Raw genomic sequence first — 24666 nt, 5'->3', positions numbered from 1 at the left:
GCACCAGCATGGCGAGCCTCTGTGCCTCTGCACCCACCGTCCACCACCTAGAGCACTGCTACACGGGTCCTCCCCTGCCGGGTCCTGCATCGCCCACGTTACCTAAGCAGGGAGCACGAATCACCTCCTTGTAGCTCCCGGGCGGGGGGGTTACCAGGTACTAGGTCCCAGGTACCCGCCTTCTCTCCTACAGTGCGTCACTGCCTCACAGCGATGCGCCGGCCTGCCCTGCACACTGGACTATATACCCCTAGCAGCAAGGGCAGAGGTTCGAGGTCAACATCAGCAAATGTTTGACAAATGAAGGTCCTCATGCATGAAGTGGATCTTCAACCAGGTAGGACTTTACCTTGAAGGCAGGTGGGCTTAGAGCCCCAGGGGGAAGGGAAAGAGGGCCTCTGGGCGAGGAGTAGGGAGGGGATGCCAGGAAAGATGTCCGGAGACACCCGGGGGCTAGCAGGGCATTTGGGAAAGAACACAGGGGAAAGGGAGGATGAGGGCTGGCACTTTCTGATGAGAGACTCCTTTGGAAAGCTCCCCACAGAGACTTCCATGGCAGAGGGGTGTTCGGGAAAGGCAGATACGATGGAACGTGCCTTACACCCTCAGTGCTGCTGCTGTTCTGCCAGCAAAGGGCAGAGAAGTGGCAAGAGCTCTCCGCAAAGTCCTGCTCAGGTGCCCGGCTGGCTCTGCCCCTCGGACCAGCCATCCCTATTTGTGCTCTCTCCCGGTCACCTGTGACTCCCTTGAGCGGCACCTCTCCCCCACCCCGGGCCCTGGTTTATTCAGCTCTGCACACACCACGGGCCAGGCTGATTCTGGCCTAATCCCCACCAGCCCCAGGGAGATGTTTGCATGCTCAGGTATTTACAGCCACAGCCTGCGGATTAAGGAAAGAATGGGAATTATTTTTCCAGTGGGGAGAAGGGCATACTTTCTCTGGCCTGTCACAGAAGAGTGGCCGAGCGGTCTTCCTGGGGCCTCTTGGAGCCCTCCTGGGAGCTGGCTTTGGGCTGGGGTGTCTCGGACAGGGGGGCTGTGCTCACAAGGCCCTGAACCAGGTCCCTGGTGAAAGGCTTGCCCATAAACAGCCGCCTCCTCCAAAGGGTAGGAAGGCGATCTTTACAATGCACTCGTTTTCCCATTTTCCAAGCGTCCCGCCCCACCCCCACCTGGCCAGTAGGGCTCTCACCCTGGCCCCTTGTGACATTAAAATGTGACTACAGAGCTCGCTCGTTGGTGGATGCGGGGGGAATTAGATGCCTTAGAGGACGTGGCCGGACGTGCCTAAACCCCACTGCAAACTTGGCTCCTGTTCCAGGCTCAAAAGAGGCTTTTCTGGCAAGGGCATCACCTCGAACAGGGAGCCTTCTTGGGGACTCACGGCTCATTCACTGCAGGAAAAAGAACCATGCAACCTGCCAGGGGGCAGGCGTCTACATAATCAGCCACCCTGAATTTTCCAGCAGAGGGACAAAAGGGCAGCTTGCCATTTATTTATTCAACGGTCAAAAGATTACAGGCAAAAAAGCTGCCCAGAGACTTTATAAATGAGTTTTCTCATTCAGGAGCCCCTTCCAAGTGGGTGACATTTTCCAAAGATGAAATTCACTTCCTGTGGGTTTGGAGGTAGCTGACCCAAGGCTTGGGGTGAGGAGTGAGGCTGGGGGGGCACATTTCCCTCAGTACAGTCTGAGGCTTTCTCCTGGTGGGTAGACGTAGTACAGCGAACATTCAGCACAGTTAGGAATCACTTTTAAAGGGGGATTCTTCAATCTTTTGCAAGGGTGAGGTGAGCGAATGCCCCACCCCCATCCGTGGACTGCCAGCTTAAAAGCCCTGATTCAAAAGAACCAACATCTGATTAATGGCAGGGTTGCTGTCTGTCATCTCTAAGGGTAACTGTCATTCAACCTGACACACTCTGGTCCTAGGCACCACATTCGACAGTGGGGGTACAGTAACGGAGGAAGCAGCAACCCTCTTGTCCTTACGGGGCTCACCAGGTTAACGGGGAAGACAGACAGTAACCAAACAATCATCCAGACACATCTGTACTGCATTTCACTAAATCTAAGATGCCATCGAAGTTGCCATTATATTTTGTTCCACTAAGAAAGAAAGCAAGCTGGCACTTGAAGTCTGACACACCATCGACTGCATTAATGCATCAAAATCTCGGAAATGTTCAAATGTGCACAAAGTTTGCATCTCAAGGGGCACCTGGGTGGCTCAGTTGGTTAAGCGTCCGACTTGGGCTCAGGTGATGATCTCACAGTTGGTGGATTCGAGCCCCGCATCTGGCTCTGTGCTGACAGCTCAGAGCCTGGAGCCTGTTTCAGATTCCGTGTCTCCCTCTCTGCCCCTCCCCTGCTCATGCTTGCTCTCTCTCTCTCTCTCTCTCTCTCTCTGTCTCTCTCTCTCTAAGATAAACAAACATTAAAAATAATTTTTTTTAATTTTTTTTTCAACGTTTATTTATTTTTGGGACAGAGAGAGACAGAGCATGAACGGGCGAGGGGCAGAGAGAGAGGGAGACACAGAATCGGAAACAGGCTCCAGGCTCTGAGCCATCAGCCCAGAGCCCGACGCAGGGCTCGAACTCACGGACCACAAGATCGTGACCTGGCTGAAGTCGGACGCTTAACCGACTGCGCCACCCAGGCGCCCCTAAAAATAATTTTTAAAAAAATTTTTTTAAAGTTTCATCGCAAAAGCAATGAAATGTGACACTTTGAACCAAGAAGAGGTCTCTCCGGGAAAGACTTGAGATTCTACAGTGGAGAATGACAAGGTAGCAGGGGACTGTGAGAGCAGACCCCTATTTAGATGGAGTGGTTAGGTCAGGAAAGCTTTCCCTTAGGAAGTGACAGTTAAGTCAAAATGTGAAGGGAAGAAAAAGCAGGGGCAAGTCTCATAGGGTCTTGTAAGTTGTGGGAAGTTTGGGATTTCAGTCTGCATTAGTTTGCTCGGGCTGCCATAACAAAGTGCCACAGACTGGGTGGCTTCAACAGCAGAAAGTTATTTCCTCATGGTCCTGCAGGCCGGAGGTACCAGATCGGGGTGTCACAGGGCTGGTTTCCTCGGAGGCCTCTCGCCTGGGCCTGCAGCGGGCCGCCTCCTCCCTACGTCTTCACGTGCTCTGCCCTCGTGTGTGTCTATGTCCTAAACCCCTCTTCTTACGAGGATACTAGTCAACTGGATTAGGGGCCACCCTAATGACCTCATCTTAACGTAATCACTTCTCAAAAGCCCTCTTTCCAAATCCAGTCACATTCTGAGGCTCTGAAGGTTAGGACTTCAACGTGCCAACTTGTGAGGGGACACAAGTCAGCCCTGAACAGTTTCAGAGGATTGGAAAACCACTGACAGGTGGAAAGCAAAAGAATGATGTCATTCAATCTGCTCTTCTAAAGATCACACTGGCTTCAGTGAAGGGACAGAACTCGGGGGGGGGGGCTGGTGGCGGTGGGGACAGGGGCCAGAGGTGTCACTGGTGTCTAGATCAGTGATACTGGTGGCTTGGACCATGGTAGAAATGGACAGACTGGAAAAACAACTTAGGGCAGGAGCCACATGACCTTGTGATGGGTCAGCCATGCTCCAGGGTTTGAATAAGTGAGTGGATGGTACTATTTGCGGAGCTGGGGAAAATGGGAGGAGGCTGCAGCCGGCAGAGCCTTCCCCGCCAAGCTCAGTCTTTGCTCAGATCCCTTCATGAAGGCAGCAAGGCACGTGCCCTACAGGGCATGGGAGAAGCACTAAAGTTAAACTTCTGGTCCCATGCTGTCCTTTCCTGGACTGCCAGTCCCCCACTGCCACAATCACCATGAGCCAGGAGGGGCTGGCCTTCCAACTACAGCTCGACAATGCGGTGCAGCCCACATTTGTGAGCTCGAGGGCAGGGAGAATGAGGTGCAAGTCAGATAGGCACGACCAGCCCACTGGGGTCACGGAGAGCCGATGGGGGTCCAGAACACAGCCGGGCTGTGGCAAGAGGCTGGCTAGTTCAGCAGGGGGTGCTCGGCCCAGAGCTTCCTCTGCTTCCCCCCAGACATACCGGGGTGTGGGCATCTAATAAGCTCACCAATAGGCAGGACCTCCCTACCCTCCAGCCCCCACATATTCAGTAAGGGTCTTAGAACCTTCCAGCCAGAGGCTGCACTGAGAAGCTCAGGACAGGCTGAATGACAGTCAGGCCCAGTTCTGCCATCTGGGAGAGAAAGCCTTCCTTAAAGAGCTTGCAGCCTCAAGGCAGAGGAGCAAATCCCCCTTGCTGCAGGGAGATACGAGCCCCAGGCTTCAACCAAGCATATAACAGCAGAGGGGCATCCGTGTGGATTCAAAAATCTGGATCCTTGTAGGGCCTGAATTTCTTCAATCAGCAATTTATTCCAAGGGAAAGACGACCCCCAATTGATGTTCCCATCAATTATCCTCCACAGACCGAAGGAAAATAGTTTACTTTTTGACCAACGCCCTCAACACAAGAATGAAACCAGGGCTCATGGTAAGCCTGGGGATTCCACGAGCCTGGCCAAGGTTACCTTTCTCAGCCCATGGAATTTCGGGCTAAATGCTTTCAGAGCCCACCCAGGGATGCTCAGGGGCCCTGGTGCTTCTCATGGGCCACGTGGCCACATTCCTGGGCTCCCTCCTGACACCAGCAAATCAGGGAGGGAGCCCTATCATTCTTTTCTCCCTAAGTCTTTGGAAGCCACAGGTTGGCTTCCTGTCCGTGGGAGAAGGGGTGTCACCCAGAGAGGGAATCTGGATGTGCAACCATGCCACATGGCCCATTAGCAATGGGACAGGATACCTGACCCTGTGGTCATGCAGGAAGAGCACCACGAAATCAACCAGAGAACAATGTCTTCTCTGAAGACACGAAAACTGATATTCAGACAAGGTCCAGGGGTAGGCTAGACAGGAACCCAGGGCCCGGTGGCCCTGCCCACCCTATAGACATACGGTCACCCTACCCTGCCCAGCTTTGCCTCGGGCCCAGCCCTTTCCAGGACCCTGGCTGCAGGGAGAGGGGAGGGAAAGGGACTAGTACACTCAAATACATGGGTGGCCTGTTGGGGGTTGAATTGTGCCCTCCACAAAAATATGTTGAGATCCTAGCCCCCAGTACTTCAGAGTGTGACCTTATTTGGAAATAGGGTTGTTGTAGATGTAACCAATTAAGCGGAGGTTAGTGGAGTAGAGTGGGCCCTTAGCCCAACATGACCGACATCCTTCCTTCTAAGAAAAGGAGGAGGCCCACGGGGAGAAGATGGCCACATGACGACAGGCAGAGATTGGCATGATGAATCCACAAGCCAAAGAATGCCAAGAGTTGTCAGAAAACGGCAAAAGCCAGAAGAGAGGAGGATGGATTCTCTCAGTAGCTTTCAGCAGGGACATGGTCCTGCCAACGCCTTGATTTTGGACTTCTTCGGGGAGAACTTCTGCTCCCGGACAATCTCTACTGTTTTAAGCACCCATTTTGTGGTGCTTTGTTGTGGCAGCCCTGGGAAACTACGACATGGCCGAAGAGCTCAAATCCCCTGTCCCCAGAGAAGACCCCATCCCAACACTTGCCCCCCCACATATACACACACGTGTGCGTGTGCGTGACAACTGCACCCACTCTGGCCCACGATCACATTATAAATCCCCAGGAGTCCCTTTGAAACAACCTTTCCCAGAAGATGGTATCGGCTGGCTTTGGGGGTGAACTACGTGCCTATACTCGATAGCGGTGAAGCTATACTGCTTTCCAAACCCGCTGTGATTGAGCCTGGACCAAACTCTGACCAGCTCTGGGACCTGGAATGGAACTTCTTCCCCCCCCCCCCCCCATTTTCCTTCTCATCCGTCCCAGGGAGCCGGGCCCTTCCGTCTCCAGAGACCTGAGCCGCCGGTACCTGGCACACGTTGTAGTGCTCAAACAGAGATAGGAATCCGATGTCGCTGCGCGCAGCAATGCCTTTCAGCAGTGTGATGTTCCCGTTCCCAGAATCTAGCTCAACCACATCGTTGAAAACATTGGACACTGCTTTCCCGGTCAGGAGCAGATTGACAAGTTCCTGCAGATTAAAGAAAGAGGGAGGGTTTGTCCAGGGGAGGTCGAGAACAAGAGAAAAGGGGTGGAAGAGGAAGGCAAGCAAGGAGGGAGAGAGACCAAAATTACAGGGGGCTGGGACTGAGTTCCTACGAGCCCTCGGGAAAGCTGCCAGCGGCCCCAGCCGAGGGATTCTAGGAGCGCATTGATCTTTACTCCATAGGCTTTCATTGAGTGCCAGCTGTGCACAGGACCCTGTCCTCAGCTCTGGCTGGCAGCAGGGGAGTGGGGGTGTCCTGTCAGGAGGGAAAGAATGGCTCATGACCTCAGGTGTCCGGTCTAAGCGGGGATCAGGTGTGTCCCTGCACGGCTGAAGCACAATGGAGGATGTGACCGGGGCTATAAAAACGTGTGCATGGCACACTCCAGGGCCAGGCACACATGGGACCACATGGCTGAGTCACAGCCACTTTGTGGAGAAGCCACATTTGGGTGGGGTCGTGAAGGATGGCATTTTTTTTCCTAAACTTCTTTTATTTTGAAGTAACTTTAGATTCAGAAGGATTTGTAAAAATAGCACAGAGAGTTCCTGTGCACCCTTCACCCAGCTTCCCCCAATGATAACATCTTACACGACCAGAGCCCGTTATCAGCAGCAGGAAGTGGACAATGGTGTGCGGCACCAGGAACTCGGCTCCAGGCCTGATCTGGATCTCACCAGTGACGGTGGGGTCTTCGAGCAGGGAGGGAGAGTGGAGGGCGGCAGAAGCAGAGAGGTGGAGGCGAGGAGCCCCAGTCTGGGTTCTGGCTCTGTCTCCGCCATCATCGCCAGGGTGGCATCACATGTTCAGCAGCCATGCGACTTGTGACGCACGGCCAACAGGTCAACATTCCCGCTGACCCCAGAACCGGGAAACGGGGACATGTGGAGCCCTGTTCCTCCGGCAGTCTCCTTCACCTTGATGTCCCCTGCATCAAGGTGGCAGGAAGCGCTCTTCCTTAAGCAAGGCAGCGAGGGGTCCAACCCCCTGTGAGGAATGGGGACACTGGGGCTCATAGACGGGAAAGGATTTACCCAGGCCCCACGGCTAGTTAGTGACAGCGCTGGACTTGTGTCCACATTTTCCGGCTCCCTGCCTGGTGTCCTTCCCTCGCCCCTCACTTGTTACCCTCAGGGTACCAGCTGGCTGCTAAAGATCCCAGAAGGGCGGCCGCTGAGTGTCTGCTGCACCCCTGGAGAAAGAGCTGAGTGAGCCCAGCCTCAGCACCTGGGCAGGCTGGACCCTCTGCGTCACCCACCCTATCTGCTCTGGAGTGCCTATAAGGCCAGCAGGTGGCCATTGCCCCCATGCTACTTGGGAACGGCCAGAATAGCCCTTTCCCAGCATAAACTTTGGAGGTGAGAGTTCACAGGAGTGTTTTCCCCTGAATTGTAAAAGCCATACTCCCGTTAGTAAATCCCTCCGTCAACACCAAGACCCCTGCCCTGGTGGCAGTAAAAGATGTCCCCTCTGATGGCCAGAGAGCGAACCCCATTGGAGGCAGATAGCAAAGGGGCCCCATTGTGTCCTTGCAGAGGAAACAAAAAAAAATTTGGAGGAAATGTCTGCTCTGAGATACTGTACCTCAGGGGCAGTGGCCGCTAGGAAAGGCACGGCCTTTTTCAGATGGGTTCGAGTATTCCCATCTGGTTTTCAAGGAGAAGTAAAAGGCCCCTGCACCCCATCTTTGCCCAACCTTCCTCAGAGCAGAAGGCCCTCTTGAAATGAGGGAAAAGGGGCGACACACAGCTCCCTGCCCCAAGTCTCAAAATCATGCAGTGGCAAAGCTCAGTGGTCATGTAGCCCCTTGCTACTCAAAGTGTGGTCCGTGGACCAGCAGCATCACCTGCTCTGGGAAGCCTGTTAGAAATTCAGAACCTCAGACCCCGGGCTGGACCCACTGAATCTGAGCCCGCTCTTCAACAAGCCTCCCGGGGCGGGGCTCATATACACATCAGAGTTTAAGAAGCACTGGTCTAATCCAAACTCCTCATGTTACAAATGAGGAAACTGAGGCTCGGGGAGGGGAAGAAAATCAGCCCAGCTCATTTGTGTGTGAAACCGTGAACACAGCTCAGAACTAGCCAGAGATTCTGGTCTGGCATCCTCTGCGCTCTGCTTGAGTGCCCACCCTTGGTCACATCTCTCTTTCCCTGCTGAGGGGGAAGCTCCCACAGAGAAGGCAGGCACCCAGAGAGGGCACTGGGCCATCCCGGACGGCCATTTACCCTGAGGCCTTTCTCTAGGAAGGTGGGCATCAGTCAACCCCATAGTCCCTCGGGTTGCCGGCACAAACTGCAGCTCTGGAGCTGGCCCCTGCACAGTACCCAGGTGTTTGCAGAGATGGCACAAGTGAGCCAGGACCATCAGGACAAGGTCCTCGTTTGGGCCTGAGCAATTCTGCCCAGCCTGTCTGTGCTACACATGCTGTTCCCGTGTGCGTCGAGGAGCAGATATAACGATGGCCCGGGGGCCACTCTGGGAGGCCTGGCCATGCCGAGAAAGGCACAGACGGAAGCCAGGAATAACATCTAGCTCCCAGTCCTGATGCTCACTGAAAGGATCACGAACAGATCTCTTCTCTGGTATCACCGCACATCTGGGAGGATCGATGATAAGCAACTGTGCTAAGGGACCCCCTGCTCCATCAGGCCCCCCGAGGGCCCCTTTGTGAGGCTGCAGAGGGGAGGGTTATTGCCAGGACGATGTCCTGTGCAAACATAAAGGGTGCCACGGCCCTCATCTCCCCAGCTGGCCCAGAGCCCCCGATGTGCCCCCAGGGCTCTGGCTGGGGCTCTGGGCTATGCAGCGCCTGGCTGTGTCCTCAGCCCCTCTTGCAGCCACTGCAGTGCCAAGCACACAGGTCTGGTGCAGCAAGCTCTCCAGAAGTGGAAGCTGAACTGAGTGGCCTTTCTAGGTCTCCATGACAGTGAAGCCCAAAAGAGGTTGGCACATGAGAGCCGCTTGGGGGAGGGGGGAGGTGGGGGGAGGAGGGGAACTGGCACGGGCAAAGAAAGAAGGGAGGAGGAAGGAAAAGAAGCACCCAGCTGCCCGGCGCCCCACTGCACCCCCTACCTGGGTGCAGTATCCATGTGCTCCAATCAGGTGGCTGGTGGGGACGTCGAAGTCCTGGCGAACCCTGGAAAACACAGAAGGGATGGTATTAGGATGCCTCTGCCTGACGCTCCTGGGCAAGCCTCACCGGGTGAGCTCCGGGTCTGGGGGGAAGCCAGGACTCCTCAGTTCACACTCACTCTGCTCTGGGCAGCGGCCTCCACGCTGGCTTCGCCAGGGCCCCTGCCGACACGGAGAATGGCGACAGAGGAGTGACATGGCAGAAAGGCCCCTGCAATTGGAATCCAGCGTCCTGCTTTCACATCCCAACTGTTGCTTACTAACAGTGGGGGCAGGGACATCCCGGTCCATCTCTGGACATCTGTCTGCGAGTCTGTTCAGTGGCAGCAACAGTCTCTAATGCCTGCTTGAGTCCTGAGACAGTAACTGCCACCGCCTGGGCACAGACCCTGTACCCCATACTACCATTATTCCTCCAACCCCTAGAACAAACCAAGGCTTTGAGAATACTGACTTGCTTGGGGCACTTGGCCATGGGCTTATGGAGCTGGTGGAGGACCCAGAAGCCAGTCTTGGAGGCCTGTGCTCCCCTGACTCCAGGTTACCACAGTGGCTCTACCCTCAGAAGGGGGCCCCTAAAAGGCAGGAGGTGAAAAGCCCCTTTGCCGAAACACATCCCTCGAACTGGAAGAAACCGACTTCTAGGGCTGTATGGAGCTGGAAACCAGGTGTCATTGTCAGCAGTGGCTCTGTCATACGCGGGGCCAGCACCAGGAGGCAACCCCACCCCTCCATGAATCTCAAAGCTCTCCTACCATCTAGAAAGCCCACCACTAGGACACAATTCCTTTCACCTACCCCCACCTAAATCCTCCAGGAGACTGTCATTGTCCACCAGAACCGCGGATGAGCAAAGAGGAAAGGAGCCGTCATCTATGGAACGTGTCCGGGGATGCTAATTTCAGCCTCGTCCCCGGTGAAGCAAGGATGACTATATTTTACAGGCATGGAAAGTCCCAGCACGGCATCGCTGGGGGTGACACGAGGCTGCTGCACAGGCCCCGGGGCTTGCTGCCAGCCCAGCACCGTGCCCGCGGCCCGGCCTGCCTCCTCCGGCCCCACCCCAAAGAGACCACAGACAGACCGCCCAGAGGAAAGGGCTCAGCAATCGCGATGTTTGTTTTCCCTCTTAGTGCAAGAGAAGAGAAACCTGGTCTCAATTTTATGCTTTAAATCTAAGATCTGCCGAAAGTCCACAAACCTAAACCACTCTGGCCCCTGTATCTTTCCCAAACGAGTCTAGAAACTCAAGCTCCATGACCTTTGTAGGAGAAAACGCTTTCTTGTGGTTTTTAATAACCGTGGCCAAATGGGGATGCTTTGCGGTCCACATGGGCAGATGGGCTGGGGTTGGCCCTGCAGGGGCCCAGCGGAGAAGCACGGAGGCCTGGGGGTCCTGGGAACGGCCAGGGAGGCTCACCCACCAGAGACAGCCCAGCAGGCCCGGGAAGGAGCAGGCTGGGGCGCCAAATGGCCGCGGGCAGCGCTCGACTGGCGCTAGCTCAGGCAGAAGAATTGATGGAAACGCTCTCTGCAGCATATACGGGCATCTTCTGAAGAGAAGAAAATAACCTCAAAGGAGCCCTGGGTGGACCGATAAGCATCGCTGGCCCCAAGCCAGCCTGAAGCTTTCAGAAGCGGTCTGATCTTCATAATCTCACAGCCTCGTGCTCACCCAGCGGGTCTGAGAGCCTGCGTCAACTGAGCACAGGGGTACAGGCGGAAAGGACAATGGGAGGAAACGGTAATTGCATCCTTAGGTGCAAACACGATGGGAAATTCAGGAGTGAGCACGGAGCTTGAAAGGGAGGAACGTCTGCATTTCACATTAGGGCGTTCAGGAGACGCCAGGGAGCAGCTTAGGGCTTAAGAGATTTACAACTTTGGCAAATCTAGATGCCCAGACCTCCCTCTAGGGGAAATCCCTGGAGAGCTGAGTGTCAGGAGTCCTTGAGCAAAGGAAAAACGGCTTCTGCTCTGCCCAGAGACAGGGCAATTCAGAGGGCAGGGCCATCACCAGGCCCGAGTTCCAGCCCCGGCCTGCGGTGTGGTGGCAAACCTCTCCTCTCCAGCCTCAGTATCCCCTTCTGTGACATAAGGGACTTGCATGCACCAGATGAATGGTGTCGTGGGCTGAACTGTGCCCCGCACCCCCCCCAAAACTGTGCCCTGCACCCCCCCCCCAATTCATATGTTGAAGCCCTGACCCCAGTACCTGAGAATGTGGCTGTATTTGTAGACAGGGCCTTTAAAGGAGTGATTTAAGTTCACTGAGCCCATTAGCGTAGGCCCTGACCCAAACTGACTGGTGTCCTTTCAAGAAGAGGAAACTTGGGACACACAGACGGACACCAGGGATGCATCCTGGCAGGGAAAACACCATGTGAGGACACAGAAGGTGGCAGCCACCTACAGGCCCAGGCGAGAGGCCTCAGAGGAAACCATCCCTGCTCACACTTTGATCTTGAACTTCCAGATTCCAGAGCTGTGAGTTCCTACTCTTTAAGCCACCCAGGCTGTGGCATTTTGTTACAGCAGCTCTAGCAAACTAACACAAGTGGCCCCCAACATCTGTTTCGACTCAGAGCTCTCTCTTCCAGTGACATCTTCTAGGCAGAAGCCAAATACATGAGCTACTCCGAAAGCATCCCATCCTTCTCCTTCTCCTAGCCTCTGGGGCCCCTCTGGGGTACCCCCAGGTGTCCAAGGCATGCAGTGTCCTGGGAGCAGGGGCTGAATCAAAGGAGGGGCTGCCTGAGCTCTGAGTCTCCCATACTTTCTGGGCTTCTGAGCCACAAGCAACGATGAGCCCTTCCGTGGGATTGATAACCATTCCAGTCTAATAGGCAGGCTGTCCCTTCCACAGGCTACCTGAGGACTGGACAAACGCTGGGCCCTAAAGTAATCCTGCACAGCCTGGGGACACAGGTGCCAAGAGCAGGGAGAAGCCAGGGCTTGATGAAGTCTGCCCCCTGAGGCTGTTGCGCACTGGGGACCCCTTCAGGGAGGAGCCTACCTGGGTTCTGGATTCCAAGAAGCACCGTGTAGGAGAAGCCTGAATGGACTTGCCCAAGGCAGGGAACCTCAGGAGGAGGGGCTCAGCCCTAACTGCCCTACCACTGACCTCTTCAGTGTTCTGGGAGCAGAGGGCAAGACCCTGGACCCGCGGTCGGAGTGACGGCCCCCCTCAGAGGTATCCAGAGGAAGGGGAAGAGAGATCTCTTCCTGGGATGCCAGCAAGGACCACTTCGCCCAGCTGTTCCCCCATTGAGAGGTCCCAGAGACAATGCACTGTACCCAGAAACAGAACGAAGAGGACACCAGGGCTGGCAGGGCCCTCCGGGCTCAGCACTGTGCAGATGGAAAAATAGATGCCTAGCAAAAGAACACAAGTGGACCAGAGCTAGTGACAGAGGCCAGCCCAGAATCAGCCCCCAAAGCTGGGCTGGGGCTCTGCTGCCTCCTCCCAGTCATTCCTTGTCACACATCTCAAAGGGACAGAGGTTCTGCCACTGAGCAGCTTACAATGCTTGAGCCTTGAACCTGCAGAATCTGTCATCTCCCTCAAAGACACCATCCTCTCTGAAGCCTCATGAGGCCAGAAGAGCAAAGGCCCCCATCTCCATCTTTCTAAGGGGGAAACTAGAGAACCAGAAAGGAGAAGGGACTTGCAGTCTTGTGGTCACACAGGCAGTCAGCAGGCCAGGACTGTGTCCCCAGTGCCAATGTCACACAGTGTCCCCTGTGGCCTGGAACACGGGATGGTCAGCCTGGCGGGCCAGCTCCAGGCAGATCCGGGAGCCTTCAAGCCCCACTCCTGGTCCCACCCTCCCTGACTGGGGCATGGCTTGTCCCTTCACCCTACAACCTCCCAACACACATCTGAACATGTGAACCTGAGGATCTTGTACAGAAGTTTCCGAATAAGCAGAAATATGTCTAAGTGGCCTAGAGACACGGTTCCAGTCTATAGTCAAAGCCACTCACCTAAAATCAATGTCTGCGAGGTGGAGTCGTGGCCAGCTCGGCCTCAGACTGGCTGAGTGACCTCAGGCAAGTCCCTGCCTCTCTCTCAGCCTGTGTCTTCACTTATAAAACCAGAGGACTGGAACAAGGGGTCTCTAGGGACCTTCTGGGATGTGAAATTGTCTGGTTCATGACTCTGATGTTTAAAACATCAAGCCTAAAATGGGTGGTAATTAACTCAGGAGGGTCAGGCCAGACACCTCCCCTCCACCTGACCCCAAGGTGGCGCCAGGCCCCAGGGCCACCACCACACCCCCACTCCGCCCCCTCCCCTGAGAATTCTGTTGACTTTTGAGGACAAATCAGTAGGGAGAAGGGCAGCTGTGGAGCAACTAAGAGAACCTGGGCTCTGAGGTCAGGGGGCCCTGGATTCAAATCCAGTCACTGCCACTTCTTGGCTGTCCCCTCTCTGAGGCTGGTTCCCCCAGCAGGAGGGGTGGGACAGTGCCTCCCTCTACCACAGACTGCTGTGAGAACTGAAGGACATGAACTATATAAAGCATCTGGCATTTGGTAAATGTCACTTCCTTTTTCCTACGATAACAACAATAATAACAACAACTAAAAACACAATGACCGAGAGGTCATGATTCCAGTAACCTCAACTACTCGTATCGCGGCCAAGAACCCAGAATACACGGAGGCTTGCGAGCGGTCGAAATTTAGCTACGAATATCTAACAAGGATTTGGGTAGAGTGGATGTTGACTATTTTCCCAGGAAGGCCTGCAGGGAGTGGGCGATGAGGCAGGACACCTGGCTGTCAGGTGCACTGTGTGACCTTCAGCAAATGGCTTTCTGTGTCATCCCCTGCCGGGGACAACAATACGCACATCAAAGAGTTGTTTCCATAAGGGTCAAGGCCATAAAAGGGCCTTGCACACTGCAGAGAGCCCCACAAGTTGGAGGGGGTGGCTGTTATTTCCCCTCTCCAGGCAGGGCCCTGCAGAGGAAGGGCCAAGGTGCACGGGTGGAGAGAAAGGAGCCGGAAGGAAGGGAAAGCAGAGGTGTCCAGGCCCTTCCCAAGCTGCCTTCCGCCTCACCACCCACTAGACCTCTCCCCACGTGCTGGCACCGTCCTTTCCAACCAGACCTTATGCAATTGTTCTCTGCAAACCCCACCACTGGCCTTTGCCTGCTTTGTTCTCATTGCCTGCCAAAACCCTTCCCACATATCCCTCAGAGCCCTGCTAAATGTCACCTCCTCCATAAAGATAGCTCCTTCGTCCCAGGACAGATGTGCCCCATCTCTCCTCAGCTGGCCCTTTCCTAAGAGCACTCGCCAATGCTTTTCCTGCGACTGGTTTGTCCCTCCTGGCAGAAGGACTTTGAGGGCCAGGGTTATGTTGTGTCCATCTGCCCCCCCCCCACCTGGCACCCAGGCTCTAACTCTGCAGATGTACAGCAAATGGGCCCTACATTATGTGAGCCTGGCCCACACCCGTCCCAGGAGAAGCTCTAAGGAAGGCCCTGACGGAATAGGCTCCAGAAGCTGAATCCCAGGAGATGTGCAGAGGCAGGCGGAAGGAAGCTTCCCACCCAAGCAGCCAAGGTTGGCCTGGAACAGAAGATTCTTCCAAAAAGTTAATTGCTTCTCCCTCCTCCTGAGGCCCATGCTCTTTATCTGGACACCCAAGCCCTTTGAGGAACATGGAGGTATAGCTCTTAGGTGAATGGGTAGGAGTGCTAGATGCACAGAATGTCAGGACATTCTCTCAGCTCTGCCACTAAGTCCAGTGGGGTCTGGGCTTAGTCGCCCTCCTCTGCCATGGGAGACTCAGTGCCCATGGGCAGACCTCCTGCCCTCAGCCACACCCCACTGGCACTCACCAGCCGTGACTTGCCGCCCTAGCAGCCTGGAACCAGGCTTGCTTTGCCCAGACTATGCCGGCTGAAATTAAATGGAGAATGAAGCTGTTGGACCGCTTCTGGTTTGGTATGGGCCTACTTGGGGGTCTTGGTTCCCTCTTCTCCTTCTAAGTCGGCAGACACACTGGGGCAGTGCCTGTCACTCCTCCCCCAGTCCAGATGGGGATGCGGGCACAGGGTCTTAGCCTGGAAGCCAGGACACTCAAGGATGGTGTCAGCTTGCCACCAACCTGCCCTAAAATCTTAGATCCTTGGTTCCCACATCTGTAAAATGGGATAATGGCCTCAGGCCTCCGGGCCTGCCCCCTTGGGTTACTGCAAGCCCCAAAAGCCCAAGGTGACAATGAGGACCTCTTTCTCCTCCACCTCCAGCGAGGCTGGGTCTCTAGCCCCTGCCTTCCATGTGGCGAGAGGGCTTCACAGGGCCCCCAGAGGGAGCCAGTGAGATCTACAGGACACGGCTCTGGTCCACTATGGAGGGGACACAGGAGCAGGTGGCCAGAGAGAGGAAGGAGGGTCAGTGTAAGGAAGTGGGGTCTGAGTGGAGGGTCTCCTATTTCCAATGACAAAGGTACCCACAGCCCTTTGGGTCTATCTGCCGCGCATCACCTTGGCCTCTTCAGACACATGTGCTAAAAGAGCTCACTAGCATGGCCTCTGCCCTAATCTGAATCAAGGTTAAGCTGACTTGGAGTTCGATGAGGAAGTCCCTCTCTTCCTGTTCCCTAGCTATATGCAAAAGATGTTGGCATGTCAGGTAGGCAGGGCCCTTAGCCACCATGTTGGGTCTCTCATGCTGCATGTGGGAGACCCAGGTGAGGGAGGCCAAGGGCTTTGTTCAAGGTGCACAGAGCAGTTGCTATCTGTGTGAGGTCGGGGCGCCTGGTCTGGGTGGTTCTGTGTGCAGTACATTATTCTGGGCTGGAGGAGTCCAGGCGGGTGCAGCGGGAGGGTGGAGGAAGAACCTGAGGGGTATCCCATCTACCCCCTCCCATCACAATAGCACATCTGGGACCACCAAGCCTGGGATTCTCAACAAGAATAGCCCACTGCTCAAATCCTTATGCCACAAGCCCACCCACTGCGAAGGTGGTCTCTGACTCAGTGAGTTCTGCTGGATCTGGAAACGTTGTCCTTTCTTTTCTTCATTTCTGAGAGGAACCAGTGGGGGCCTCCATTAAAGCCCAGGTCTGACCCGCCCCCAAACTCACATCTTCCCTCCTGTTCCTTGACACGTCCCAAAATCCAGTGCATCCCTTTCCCAGCCAGCGTGGTACACCTCTGTGGGTTCTGCCTGCCTTCTGGGCCCCCATGACGGATAGAGCCCAGGCCCGGCCACCAAAGGTGTCAGGAATGGGGTCATGGCTGCCGGCAGGGCTGAGGAGTGCTGGGGAGAGGGCCTCCTCTCCGCTGGGCCCACCAGAGCCCACCACACAGCAGGGACCTCCTGAGGACACAGACAAGACAGAGGGAAGAAGTGTGACAGGACAGAAGGAGGGACGCGATGTCCCAAAGACACCGTCTGGTTCCTGGATCCAGCTACTCTTAAAGCCCTGGGCTTTTGATATGAATCAATTAGCAGCGCTGTTTTCTGCTTACACTGGCTAAGAATCAAGTTTCCATCACTCGCCTTTGCATTACCAACACTCACGGTTGGCTTTCATTTCAGGGCTATTTCCACAAAGAAAGAAGAGGTGCTGTTATTTTTCCTCTCCTGGAGAAAGTTACAAAGAGCAACAAAGCCACCATGGTGTGGTTGCTACCCCTCACCGTGATGCCTGGCTGGCGCTGTTAAAAATTACTTCAGCACATGACAAACTACTGCCTATTTTGGACTTCCAAGACTGCCTTTGGACGGCCCAAGTTGCCCCTGTAGCGAATGCCAAGGGTCTGAGGCATGAAAAGGGTCTCTTCACAGTTGTTTCCCCCCACCACCACCCAAGCCTAAGCCACCCAGTGGGTATCTCCGGGGCCCTCCCCTATGCCAGGCCCTGGCTCACTGCTGGCTCCCTAGGGGCCGGAGCACCCTCGCACCGCACTGTGCAGGTCTGGCTCTGAGCCAGCCAGGACCCCAGGGCCCTGAGCATCTTTGGGACTCGTGAGAGCATGCTGGGGAAAGTTCTAGGCTGTGTGGTTTGGAAAGCGGTGGAGCTAGGTAAGCACGAAAGCCTGTACAGATTTACTGTAAGCAACTCAAGATCTTAGGAAGGAAAACAGATGGCTTGAAATCAAGTGGAAAAAAATAAAACCTTCACAGGGTTTTGCAGTGAGCCCTGGTAAACAAAACTCAAAGGCCAGCTTCGCTACTATTCTTTCAGCCTCTGACGGAGAAGTGACCAGGCTGTGCCGGGCTGCGTGTACATCTGCCCTTGGTGCCCTCACCCTGGTCCCACCCAGAGCTGGCAACAGCCCATGGACAGAAGGCACTGACTTGGGTGCAAGGCCTGTCCCTGGACATCAGGCATGAGTCTGAGACCCTTGCTAGGAGGGAGGGGAGGCCGTGTGACCTTCATAGCCACCAGCACCCACATCACCTCACACCCAGCCCCGCAACCTCACAGAGCCCTCATGCACACACACAGGACCACAAATGCACACTGTGTTTGTAAAGAGTGGGTGATTCCCAGCCCCACACTCCACTCCTCCTCAGCTGCACAGCACGTGATCTGAGAGACTGCCCTGTCTGGGCTACCAGGACAGGTTTTCAACTACCCAAAGTGATAACAGATCACCCTGAAATGGCATCAAAGGGTTTGGCAATGCTGAATCTGAACCCCAGAGCAGGAAGGCCCTCGGGGATGGTCTGGTCCTATGGCTGTTAAGCTTTGTATGCAGAGCTGGGGTTTCTCCAAACAGGGGTCTCCTGGGGCCAGGCTGGAGACTGGGAGGGGCAGGCAGGGGTTTCCGCCTCCCCACCCCCTTCACCCTACCTCCCCTGGGCTCTACTCAAAACAGTCCTGGCTACATCTGCTTTTCATAGTGAGCCTGGGGATACAGTGTATTTGGAAAACAGTCAGATGTCAGGTTCACAATAGAAAGAATTTAAGTGGCTCTAGTTGCACCCCCCCCCCCCGCCCTGAGGCCTAAGGCACAGGCTGGGTCAGCCATAAACGTGCTGGCAACAGAGCAGAGGTGGGGACTCAGGTGTTCCGAAGCTACATCGGCAGCCAATGAATGGGATGCTGTCATAGGAGCCGTCACCCACTGGGCCACCCGGGACAAGCCTGTCAGCTCAGCCTGACAAATGGAGCCTGTGCTGGATGACATCCACCCCCGTGTGCCCAAGGGTCCACAGAGAAAGGCCTTTGCAAGTTGCTAGCACCTGCGGCAGGCCAGGATGGGGTGGCCTTTCACAATCCCAGGACCGTTATCACTGCTAAGTGAATCCCAGCAAACCTCCAGCCAGGTGTGGCATTCCTCCTGAGAACGGGGATCAGAGGCTCTGGGGAGCCGCGGAAGCACCGCTGGAGCGTGTGACTGAGACGTAAGGGGCCTAGACCAATGCAGGAGCTCCCCCTTCTAACAGCTTCTTCAGAGGAGCCCAGAAAATGCCAGCAATGCTAACGTGCTATTTCAAATAATGTCAGCATGACTCTCTCACAGGATCTGGGCACCATTTCGAGGGGCTCTTCTCCTCCTCACCATCAGTCCTGTCTTTCCTCCATACACTTGCCACCCCTTTTAGGAAGTCCCCCAGACCGCAGGAAGGAATGGCCGGCTGCACTCCATGATGTCACCAGCAGCCCTGTACCCAAAGCCTGCCCTACTCCCCACCCGAAGCCCTCAGACAGTCTCTCTAAAAGCGGTTTTGAGCTTGAACAGATAAGAGCCGAGTGTCCTCTCGAGCACATCTTTGGTTGGCACCCTCCCAGGCAGGGACTGGTTCTCCCGCCTCCACTTCTCTTGCCCGCTCTGAGCAACAGCACACAGCACCCAGGGAGGCCCCGGGCAGCTCAGGAAGTGCCTGCCAGGGTGGGCACCACCGCAGGTGGACCCATCACCACTCGCAGGGCCTCCCCGAGGCTACGTCTGCACCACCAGGAACGGGGCCAAGACTGAGGGCAAGACGGACAGGAGGGGGCACGAGATGCCTGTGAGCACAGCTGTGACAGGACCACGCCGGCAGCGGCTGTTATCCGAGTGGGCTCCCCACCGGGAGCCGAGCCAAGCGCTCAACATATAAATCTTTATTTAATCTCGTGAAGCAGGAATTAGCATCCCCCTTTCAGAGAGTGAGAAACTCAGGTGCAAAGGAGTATAGAGTCAGGCCTGAAATCAAATCTGTTTGACTCCCAAGTTCCTTAAACAGAAAACCCAAAGAGTCCTGTCCGGGCCCAGGCTGTCTGGGCTAAGCTGTGTGAGCTTGGGGCAGGTCTCTGTTTCTTCACCTGAAAGACAGCGATGCTGACGGGAATCATTAGTGCCACCTAACAGGGCTGCCAGGGGCGGGAAACAAGTGTGCTGTGTAACACGTTGCAGCAAAGGATTGGGCAGACAGGAAGCTTACTAGGTGTCGGTCACCATCGTTCCTGCTGCTGCTGAGAATATCTTCCATGCTGTCTTCTTGGAAGGGAAGGGGAGGCCCAGGATAAGACGAGCCCCCCCAGTGCCTGCCGGGTCCAACGCTAAAGCAGATCTCTACCAGGGAAGGTCCTCAGGAGCCCTGAGTGGGAGGGAGATGGTCTCAGCATACTTTTACGCCTTCCTCTGCCCTGAGAGCAAGGGGAAGGAGGTAACTCCAGACGGATCTTATGGGTCTCTGTGCCTGTGTGTGTCTGTGTGCATATGTATGTATATCTGTGTGTATGTGTCTGTGTATCTCTGTGCATCTCTGTGTGTGTATATGTATGTATATCTGTGTGTGTATATGTCTGTGTATATCTATATGTGTGCATGTGTCTGTGTGCATCCGTGTGTCTCTGTGTCTGTATCTCTGTGTATCTATGTGTGTGTGCATCTGCATGTGTACGTGTGTGCAGTGGAGAGGAGGGACGTGGCAGAGCTGAGACGTCAGGCCTGGTAGCATGAGGCCATGCAGGTCCAGCAGGGCAGCCACGCCTCACACAGATGCCCCCAAGGAGCCAGAGCCTGGGCGGGGACTCAGCCCTGCCTGGCTTGGTTGGATGGGGCAGGGAGGGGACAGACACAGCCCAAGTCCTCCCGCTCTGGACAACAATGAAGAGTAGCCTGGCTATGGGGGGTGAAGGCCCGTGCGCATGGAGAAGGCCTCCAGAGCCACTCCCTGCAGGAGCACACCCAGGCTGGTGAGCAAGACCGTTAGCAGCTGCCCCAGTGAGCAGAGCAGAGGCACTCTGATCACAGAGTCCTAGACCTTCAGAGCCGGATGGTTCCCTGTACAGGTGGAGAGACTGAGGCCCAGGAGATCACACAGCGAGATGTCACCAGGCATGGGACTCCTGAGAGCCCAGCTTCCCCTCAGGTAGCTCAGGGGTCTCACCCACATACCCAGAGACCCCCACCCAACGTGGTCAGGAAGGGATTAGCAAACTTGCGCCTGGGGAGAAGACAGTGTGGGTTATGGTCTCTGGTGCACGTGAGCCCGGGCCAGGAATGAATTGTATCATTATGGCAGGATTAGAAGAAAAATGCCATTAGAAAATCTGTGTGTGCACCACATTTAATAAGGTCAGTAGCAGCAAGCAGCAGGCAGGCCAGCAGCATGAGGCCACAGAGCCCCCGCGTCCTCCTCCTACCCAAGCCAGAGCCTGCGGGGCACGGGACAGGCCCTGGCCCGGCCCGGCCACCAGGAGCAAGTGTCTCCTTCTGCCAGGGCCTCCCCAGCCTGGGCACCACATGGCTACTCTTTCTACCTCTTCACTTCCCAAGGCCCACCTGCATGGGGTTGTTCCCAAATCATCCCCCACAGCAAGCACCCCACAAAATGAAAATTCATTCCCTGGGTCTCCATGGCCTCTGGAGTCTGCTCTCTACTTGGAAAAGGAAGGAGTAATCAATTGCACTTTACAAAACTGTTAATGTGCTGTTAATCTGCTCCCCTCCCTGGTGACATAATGCACAGATGACAAATACGGATTAGAGGTCTAGAAAGCTCATGGAGAATGGACATGATGGAGAAACTCCAGCTCTCGGGCAGCCGGGCGGCCACATTTGATAAGGGTACACGGAACTGAAGTCCTCCACTTCCAGGGCCCCCGGGTATCCACCTACCCGTGTCCTCAGGGCTGGCCCTGGACCCAGACCTTGCAGCTTTCAGACTGCCACGGCCTATGGTGAGCCCCCCGTCCTGAGTTCATGGAGGCCCTCAGTCCTTTCCCAGACCTCCGTCTCAACTGCCCATCCCCATCCACGTCCCAGGGGAGTACACATGTGCTGAAGTATGCGCCCACCGCAGTCCTACGGGGGACCCAGCGGCACTGTTAGCTGTTTGGGTGGGAGTCCCTCCAGGCAGCCCCAGCACACGTGGGGAGACTTAGAAGGTAGCTCTGAACACACATGTACGTAGCATATAACTGCTCTCTCTCCTCCACCAGCCAACCATCCCGTTCTACTATTTCCTTCATCCTCTTGACTATGCTCACAACATGCCTGCTATGCACCAAGCTTGGTCCTGGGCTTCTCGGGGGTGGGGGTGAGGCAGCAGCGAACAAGACAGACAAGCCCTGCCTGGGGGTTTGAGGGAGGAAGACACTCACAGCTCCGTGGACCTGGACAGGATGGCAGACAGGGCGAGCAGGATGCATCCGTAGGGACCCGCTTCAAACTGGGAAGAGGAGAAAGGAATGAACACCCACCAAGTCTGCACCCTCTTCTTCTCACCTCCTCGGGGGCCACACCTAGGGAGCAGCCTGACCCTGAGCCAGCTGCCCCAGCCGGGTCCCAGAGGTCACCAGGTGGCTCCATGGCAGGCCCCCTAAACGATGGGGAGCACACCAGCCTGAGTGACAATGGGGGCAGACGCAGTGGCCGCCAAGGTGCATACCAATGACGACCGAGTCCCGGAAGTTCACAATACAGCAGCCAGGGCAGCCTCCCTTACCATGCAAGTGTTGTCACAGGCCTGTGCTTTACAGTAGTGTTAATACTGCCCTCTGCCACACAAGGAAATGGGTCAGATACCGAGCAATTGGCCCGAGCTCACACAGCTGCTACACAGCCCAGGGGGATTCCAGCAGGCTCTATTTGATTCTGAATCCCTTACTCCAAAGACCTGCACTGTGTTAAGAGCGGCAGGGAGCAGGTGTGGGGCAGAGTCAGGGTCAGGAAGGCTGAGTGACCCAAGCCGTTCAAGTACAAGGACAGGTCCTGTCTTGCAAAAATTTTTGGTATTTTGTTCATCATGGGTTTTTTTGTGTGGATTAATTTGGATATTTAAAAAATATTATTGATACTGATTATTGAGGATTTTGGTACCTCCTTGAATTTTTTACCCAAAGGGAGCACCTCATTTATCTCCCCCCGGTCCCAATCCTGGGTTAGAGCCCACAGCCTAGAGCCTGGCTGCCTGGGTTTAAATCCTGGCTGTGCCACTCCTAGCTCTGTGATCATGGGGACAGTTTTTAACTTCCTTGTCCCCAGTCTTCTCACCTGTGAAACAAGGATAATTATACCAGGACCCACTCTCATCAGGGTGTTGTGACGATTAAGTGAGATCATCTTTATAAAGCCCGTAGGACGGGACCTGCCACCCGTGTGGGCTGTTAGTATGGTGCTAGCTCTGCACTGCCCACCTGTCCAGTAGCCTCCTGCGAAGGGTTACATCATGCTGACTCCCGAGAGAAACGCCATCCCCCAGCTGCAACTGTGTGAAGACCTTACGTATCCCCCCTCTCGGGATGACACCACTTCTAGTGCGTTGTGGATGAAGACGCTGCCTTATGATGGTCAGTGTTCCTTATGTGTGGTCAGTTTCTTTTTGGACTTGAAACCAGACCCTCAAACACGTTTGTTTTGCTGAAACAATAAGAATGATATCATCGATCCCCTTTCCATTTTGCCCTGGTTGCCAGGAAGCTCAGAGCCAAGTAGGGTATTCAGCTGTGGTAATTATTTCAGCTCAAGCTTCTGATAAAATTATCTTTTCTTTCCTTCAAAATACAGTCTTCATTTCCATACTGCAACTCAATTCGTCATCTAAAAAATTATTGTGTGGGGCGCCTGGGTGGCTCAGTCAGTTAAGCAGCCGACCTTGGCTCAGGTCACGATCTCACAGTTCATGGGTTCGAGCCCCCTGTCAGGCTCTGTGCTGACAGCTAGGAGCCTGGAGCCTGCTTCAGATTCTGTGTCTCCCTCTCTCTCTGCCCCTCCCCTACTCATGCTCTGTCTCTCTCTGTCTCTCAAAAATAAATAAATGTTAAAAAAAATTTTAATAAAAAATAAAAATAAATAAAAAATTGCTGTGTGAACTTTCGTGCCACGAGGAGGCTCCCTGACAAGGTTATGCTTGTGAACAAGGTGGATGCGGATCTGCCTTTGTGGGAAGTAACTCAGGGAAGAAAGAACAAGAAGCAACTTGAAAAGGAGGGGGAAATACAGGTGCTCTGCAAACACACAGAAAGGGCCTTCAAGCAGACTAAGGATTTAGGGAAGGAAGGAATGCAAAGGAAAGCTTTCAGGAGGAAGTGATATCCAAACCCAAAGGACAAGAAACAATCAGAAGAGAGGGAATGCTGTTCCAGGCAAGACGAACAGCGAGTGCAAAGGCCCAAAGGCAAGAGAGGGCAGATTTACTGTGGTTGGAGCATAGAAAAGCCCCAAGAACATCATCTTTTTATAATAAACTTTTTTTCTAGAAATTCATAAGTAACAAAATATTCTGGTGGGGGGGGATATAGAAATGGAACAAATAAATCAACAACAATCTTATATCAACCTCATTGTAATTCTCTGATCTCAAACCAGTCACTTAACTTCTGCTCTCCTCGGTTTCTCCATTTGCAAAACGAGGATGATGAATCCCTACTTTGCGTATTTCCTTGGGTTCCGGTGCACGTTGTAGGAGACCACGGCTGTGGACATGCTCTGATGACTGCAAACGGTAATGCTGATGCCCTTGTACAGCAGGACGTGGGCCCAGGAGGGCCGGTGCCCTGGTCACAGCTCTGCTACTGACCTGCATGTTGCCTCGGGGAGTGACAAAGCTCTCTGTCTCCGCTTCCCCAACCAACTGCTGCCATGGACCCACCCATGGTGTTGGGGGAGCCATGGCACCCTCTCTGTCTGCTTCCCCCTCAGCCACACCTGCAGCTGCAGGGCTGCAATGAACCAGGGGACACAGAAGCCCGCTGTGCACCCCAAGTCTGCATAAACATGGAGAACGGTCAGTACTATGTGGGCCAGCATTTTCCATAGTCCTTGGAACAGCCTCAAGGGGAGCTTCCCATGAGCTCTGGATGTGTCCCTCTGTGCAGACCGGCTAGCAGGGAGAAAAGACGCCTGCCTGGGGCTTCTGGCCCCCACCAGAACATGACTGAATGGCACCAATATTCCATTTTGTTAAAAAATAAAAAAACATTAAAAAAAATTTACTAAAATTATCTCATCAAACCCAAGCTGCCAAGACATGGGA

At 54.7% G+C, this 24666-nt stretch overlaps 1 protein-coding gene across 1 annotated transcript in view; it reads right to left on the bottom strand.

The window, feature by feature from the left end:
* MINDY4 (MINDY lysine 48 deubiquitinase 4) overlaps positions 1-24666 on the bottom strand; it is a 110074-nt gene that overhangs the window by 11051 nt on the left and 74357 nt on the right. The window contains exons 13-15 of the mRNA XM_047097363.1: positions 21794-21861; positions 9166-9229; positions 5913-6074 (exon numbers count right to left, since the gene is read on the bottom strand). Coding sequence (XP_046953319.1) covers positions 5913-6074; positions 9166-9229; positions 21794-21861 — 294 coding nt within the window. The remainder of the gene's footprint in view (positions 1-5912; positions 6075-9165; positions 9230-21793; positions 21862-24666) is intronic.

Source organism: Lynx rufus, unplaced genomic scaffold, assembly GCF_022079265.1.
Source record: "Lynx rufus isolate CCGP_SWC_20201006 ecotype Redwood Valley unplaced genomic scaffold, mLynRuf1.p SCAF_4, whole genome shotgun sequence".
Lineage (NCBI taxonomy): Eukaryota > Metazoa > Chordata > Mammalia > Carnivora > Felidae > Lynx > Lynx rufus.
The sequence above is the reverse complement of the archived record's forward strand: the minus strand, read 5'-3'. Positions and strand labels throughout refer to the sequence as shown.